General features: G+C 45.7%; 1 protein-coding gene and 1 long non-coding RNA gene across 7 annotated transcripts; one reads left to right on the plus strand and one right to left on the minus strand.

Moving 5' to 3' along the window:
- Positions 1 to 2117, plus strand: LOC149986372 (uncharacterized). Its single transcript, XR_016500566.1, has 2 exons — positions 1 to 1406; positions 1568 to 2117. It is a non-coding gene; the product is annotated as an uncharacterized LOC149986372 (long non-coding RNA).
- Positions 2072 to 5211, minus strand: LOC112277025 (uncharacterized). 6 transcript variants are annotated; one of them, XM_024508976.3, is made up of 5 exons: positions 4708 to 5211; positions 4233 to 4297; positions 3877 to 3926; positions 3553 to 3648; positions 2072 to 3182 (listed from the first exon to the last, which is right to left on the minus strand). In XM_024508976.3, exons 1-5 carry the CDS (start codon positions 4918 to 4920, stop codon positions 2206 to 2208), a joined length of 1401 nt encoding a protein of 466 aa, XP_024364744.1. In that variant the 5' UTR covers positions 4921 to 5211; the 3' UTR covers positions 2072 to 2205. The 6 variants fall into 6 exon arrangements, with proteins under 6 accessions (XP_024364744.1, XP_073387248.1, XP_024364746.1 ...); XM_073531147.2 differs by having other exon boundaries at positions 4233 to 4300; XM_024508978.3 differs by having other exon boundaries at positions 4717 to 5210.
- Positions 5212 to 5607: the final 396 nt, after the last annotated feature.

Below are 5607 nucleotides of genomic sequence, written 5' to 3' on the forward strand. Positions count from 1 at the left end.
TGTAGCACAGATTTATACCTATTTCTCAAAATCTCACTTCTTTGTTTCATGGTTTCTACTCTCTATGGATATATATATATATATATAGATATATCTATTTTTATCAGATTCCAATTTTTTTTTTTTTTTTAACATGTCATATCTCTTAGATATCATTTTAGTATTTTTTTTGCACAAATAACAATCACAAATATTTTAAAATTTTAATACACAATAAAAATTTACCACATAAAATTAAGCAAAAACAACCCAATTCTCGTAAATACTTGCAAGGCAATACAAATTTATTTATTGCCCTAAAAAAACAGACACCATCACTTTAAAAATTTAAAAATCATCATCTCTTCTGTATTTTGAAACCACTACTTTGTGTAATCTATCAACGTTATGATAAAATCGAGATAACCAAGTTAAGATCCAAAAAAATAACAAGCTTTAAAAAAATTATTAATAAAGCAGAGTACTAATCTATCAATTACTTCACAGACACGCGAAAAAATTACATCCACAACAAGAAACCCAAGAAAGGTGAGAGCCTATGCGAAAAAGCAAAAGGTGCGGATTCGTTTCTTTTACTTTGTGTGCACGGTGACGTGGCGACCTTAAAGGGATTAATTATGCACGTGCTTTTATGGTGCGGCATCAGGGGTAGTCGCGCGTGTGCCCTGGAGGTGTCTGTAAGGGAGCGATCGCAGCTCTTGGTCTGGATTCAAAGATCTATTATGTCCTTCACCGCCATTGTTTCCATCGCGCTTTTACTTGTGGATCGAAAAGCTACAGCTTCACATTCAAATCCCATTCCGCTTGCTGGGGTAGTTGCCTAAGAATGAGCTCTCACTGCCAAGTGGAGATGGAGTTTGCTTCGAAAGGACCACATTTAGTGCCCTGATTTCGAGCCACGGCGTGGTTGAGTTGAGTTTAGTTGAATTGCAGGGCGCGGAGATCATGACGCTTTTTCTCATGGTGGTCGCCGCGACACCACATTGTTGTTGCGAAGTCCTGGTGCACAGGGCGCTTTCGACCTGATGGGGGAGGGGGTGTGTGGTTGGGCGTTGTTTATCCATTGAGGTCATTTCTGCGAATGGAAAGCGTGATGGTTTCTGTGCGTCGATCTCAACAGTGTTTGTTGGTTTCAATCCCTCGGGTGGAGATTGTGGATTTTGGGTTCTACGCAATTAGTCCGGGATTCTGGTAGCTGTGAGTGTTGTTGCAGCGCATGGATGTGTAACCCCTGTTGGGATTGCCGTCCATCGATGCCTGAATTCGATTTTGTCGGGAGTCGTGTTAGCTGCTGCTGATCAACTGTAGGTGGTGGGTATATATCTGGTCTTTTGAATACCTGCAGTATTATTCGGAGCTCGAGGGTTGCGGGGTTCGAATTTATGAAGAATCAGCTTAATTAACGGGTAGCTTTCTGTTCTATCTCGTTTATTGCTTCAGATACTTAGGGGAAAGTATTTTATTGATATCCATATTAGTTAATGATTATCAAATTTGTGTTTCTGGGTTTCTCTGATTGATCTGTTAGAATAAAAATTGGTTGTTTCCCACACGTTGATGGGGCCAGGAGTGCGGGTAAAATGTTTCCCAGCCTGAAACAGCTTGCAACAGTGGAGTGGAGCTGGAAGTGGTGCTGTGCTCGGAAGCTTCTCACATAGAATGTCGAGTGAAACAGACAACGGAGTTTCATGAACGAAGGCTGAATTTCGTTGTGAATACAAGGATTGAGTCTTATTCAGTGATAGTAACCGCCCGTGACTAGATCTCCATGTCAGGATTTGGAAGGAACTGAGCGGTACAAATGGAATTGTCCTCGGACTCTGGATCCGGGCATTTTGATACTGAACTGATCAAAGTTTTGAGAGACAAGAAGTAGAAGTGCAAAGAGGACAAACATATTCGATGTGTCGATTTAGCAAATGAGAAGCATGATTTTCAGTATTGAGAAATTTATTCTCACAATAGTAGGCATCAGATCATAGGGGTAGAGCATCCAATATCTTTTGAAGTGTCTGGCACCAAAACCGGAAACAGAATCAAAGCCATGTTTTCTGAAATGACACAAACGACGTTTACCTAATAAACAGTGTTCAAGCAAGGAAGCTTATTAAAAAGAATGCATATGTACAAGATCTGATGCAGGAACTTAATTGGCTGATATGGCCTCTACATACATCTCTGATACCATCTCCAGGAGCTCAACGATCACAGTATTGACTTCAGCGATTTCGCTTTCACGAACTTTCGACGCTTACTATCCAGCAGCTCGTCGTCGGAATCGATCGAATTTACGTCGACTGATGTATCCACCTCTGAGACGGGAGATGGCTTCACAACATTTTTGAGTGTAAGTTTCGAAGTCTTCACAGGACTCTGAACAAGACTCTGTTCCTTTGACTTGTTCCTCGATTTCCTTCGACGGATATCTGCCCTGCGGATCTGGTCTCGGTGGTACTTGCATAAAGAGAACCCCACTTCTGCAGGTCGAAAACATCTCCAACCCTTCCCATCATCCCGATTGCATCGAGGTCCGGACTGGTCCCCCGACAGACTCGTTTTCTGTGAGCTTGACGATCTCGTGCTGCTTTTGCTTCTCAATGTCACCCCTCTACGATCTGCTCCAGTTTTCACCTCGCCACCTGATTTTTCACTGTGACTCGTAACCCCTTCCCGATTACCGCCATCCTCCTGAATCCTCTGCAAATTTTGTAACTGTCTCGCAGCTTCTATGGTCTTTTCCACTTCTGTTACCTCCGTTGAGACTGCTTTCTCACGGCTAACAATTGCTTCGTCCGCATCGGAATCACCCCATTCTTTCGGGCTCGCAGAGTCTTGTATGAAGTATCTTCCGCGCTCCTCGCGCTCGACGAACAAGGAAGAACTACGAAATGTTTTAGCTACCTGAACGATCAATCTCTCACCTCCTTCATTTAAACCTGGCAGACCAAGCTCCCGGACTTTCGTAACTGCTTCTTTCGCTGTTAGACCGGTGTTCGCAGCAGTTAAGCAGATGAGTTTCAAAGACTGCAACAAAAGATTCGACTGATCTGCGACTTTCATGGCCATAGGTGGGCTGCAATCAATTGCGTCTTTCAGGTCTTTGACAAGTGATGTATCCGACGTGGAGATTGAATGGGCACATGCGAGAGCCGATGGCGAATTGGTTTTCCCCGGCGCCACACCTGGGGTACACAAATTACATTTCACTCGCAAGTTCGACGGAGGATCATGAGTTCCTCGCAACGTTAATATGCTTCGATGCACAATGTAGCGCACTTAGCAAAAATCCTCGACTGAACACATGCACCAGTTCGAATTCCTAGGAGATCCTAGATCAAAGAAGTGCTAAGTTCAAAACCTAGGGTATGACTCACTCTACCCTAGAAATTGTGACTGCAACGATCTGCAATCATGCTGTAACAATCAGGTCGTAAGCAAACATCAACATAGCCATGACGATTTATCGCGATGACCGGGACCCTGAAACTGAACCATCCTCTTCAAGTGCGCGTCACGTAAGAAGATGCGCTCGAAACAACTCAAGTATCTTACCTGCTCTTATGATAGAGCTGATAGAGAGCTTCCCGTCCACGGCAATCGGCGGCAGACCCTCGTTTGAATGTCCATCATCTGGCGATCCAGCATCAACTGAGACAACACGTGACCAATCTGTATGAGATTACTTGTACTGGAGAGTCGAACTCATAAAGGTATGAGATGGAGACCCCTTCTATTAAAGTTGAATCCTAGGGTACAGTTGTACCACAAAGATCTGAACACACGAAGATTAAGGGCATTGCCGGAGTTAGTCCCAGACTGATTCTGAACCCTCTGAATCCTGGCCTTAATCAATGTATTTGTGCAAAAGGTGGTTACCTGTGTTCTGAACCGAGGACCGTTCGTCGAACGTATCATTAACTGAAACCCTGCAATCCATCAATACTTCCACGCGTTAGAGCTCGCGTCCGACGCACTGCTTCGAGCAAGAGGACTATACATTTGTTGCAGTTGACGCGCTACCTGTCCACTGCTTAACGCACACACAAAGCTTTCCATCTTGCAGCACTACCCTCCCAGAGGAAAGCGACGATGAACGACATACCACCTGGTTGCAATTGTCAGGAACAGGTGCTAACCACAGCCATGGCATCTAGGGCACTGAACACCAGTATAGATAGCAACTATGCGACAATCGAGAAACACAGAAAGATGGCCTTTGGAAGAGGATGTACCTGTTCGCCTCTAGATTACACTCTAGGCCCGTTTCTCTTTTCGCAGATGTACCGTTTGCATGTTCCTGCTTCAACATGAAACAGGTCAGGTCTGTCAGTGTTACATGTCGACCATGGACCACTGCAGACATTATGATAATGGATTCTCCCTACACGTCTGAAAAGGGTGCAATTGACGCACTTGGACCAGTAATATAATCTAACTCATCCCTCGATTAATTTCTAATCTCAGGTCTCAACTTAATTCTCAATGCCAGCCGAGAGTTCGGGAGCTACAACTGCTACGAGAAGAAACCGCGAGTCCCCAGATTGGCCTTTTCTTCCAACTCTCGACATGAGTGAACCAAGGGCGCACCATAATTCAATGCTTCTAATGTCTGCAAAGTCTCATAAAAACATGACACAGCGACACGCATCCCGCGAGCGCGACACTCACGACGCGCCAACCACAACCCGGCGTCTACAATTCCCACACCAGCTGTACCAGCTCCTGGAAGCCACTGGTGGCTGCAACGTCCGCAGGTGCAGCAGCAGCAGCAGCACTCTTGACGAGTCGCCGCGAGTGGGCCTCAACTTTGATGGCGTCTATCCCGTGAGCATTCTGATCCCTCTGACCCAAATCCTCCTGCAAGCAAGTTTGATCCGCCGGTGCCAGCTGCAAGCTCCGGTGACCCTTCCGGATCCTCATTGCGGAAAGAAAGCAGACAGTCACCGCAACTAAGAAACCGAAATTAAAATTCGGTTTTGAAAAATAGACAAAAAAGAAAAGAAATAATATAGAAACGGAGGAACTAAAACAGCACAAGCCTCACGCGGCGTCAAGCGCAGCGCCACGGCGAGCACAGCCAGCGCCGAGGAAGCGAAGCGCGGGACATGAGAGGTTCACGATTTCACTGGTGGTGGCTACGCTATGGTCGCGATGGGGACGAGTAGCAGCATCAAAAAGCACCCTCAACAACGCTAGAGCGCGGGGATGGACTGCGGGTACAACCATAGAGAGCGAGGCAGGAGGGGCCGGCCATAGACAGCGTGGCGTTGGGAATGAGGACACGGGTGGCTTTCATTCACCTGCTTTCATCCCCGCGCATTTCATCTGCTCCTCCCCAGTTTCTCATTCATCCCCCTCTCCCCCCCCCCCCGCAAGCACCAAACGCGCAGCTCTCGGCCCCGCGCCACGCCAGCGTTCAATGTATCATATACTCTATTTGTATTTCTATATGTATCTAAATACGTATCGTATTCGACGTATCCTATGTTCGATGTGCAGTATAACTTAACTAAAGACGGTGACAAATAAAAACTGTCTAATTATTTCTGTTTCGAACTCATGTGTTCGTAACATATTTGAGAGCGTGGTGTATTGGATTTTATCTCT

Source organism: Physcomitrium patens, chromosome 24 (assembly GCF_059467195.1).
Source record: "Physcomitrium patens ecotype Gransden chromosome 24, ASM5946719v1, whole genome shotgun sequence".
Taxonomy (NCBI): Eukaryota; Viridiplantae; Streptophyta; class Bryopsida; order Funariales; family Funariaceae; genus Physcomitrium; species Physcomitrium patens.

Excerpts from the sequence above, each read along its gene's own strand:
- LOC112277025 (XM_073531147.2), bottom strand. The coding sequence starts at position 4,920 with ATGAGGATCCGGAAGGGTCACCGGAGCTTGCAGCTGGCACCGGCGGAT. Across the intron at positions 4,301-4,707 it reads TCCAGGAGCTGGTACAGCTG|CAGGAACATGCAAACGGTAC; the intron begins GTGTGGGAATTG and ends TTCATGTTGAAG. Across the intron at positions 3,183-3,552 it reads CAGCTCTATCATAAGAGCAG|GTGTGGCGCCGGGGAAAACC; the intron begins GTAAGATACTTG and ends TGTGTACCCCAG.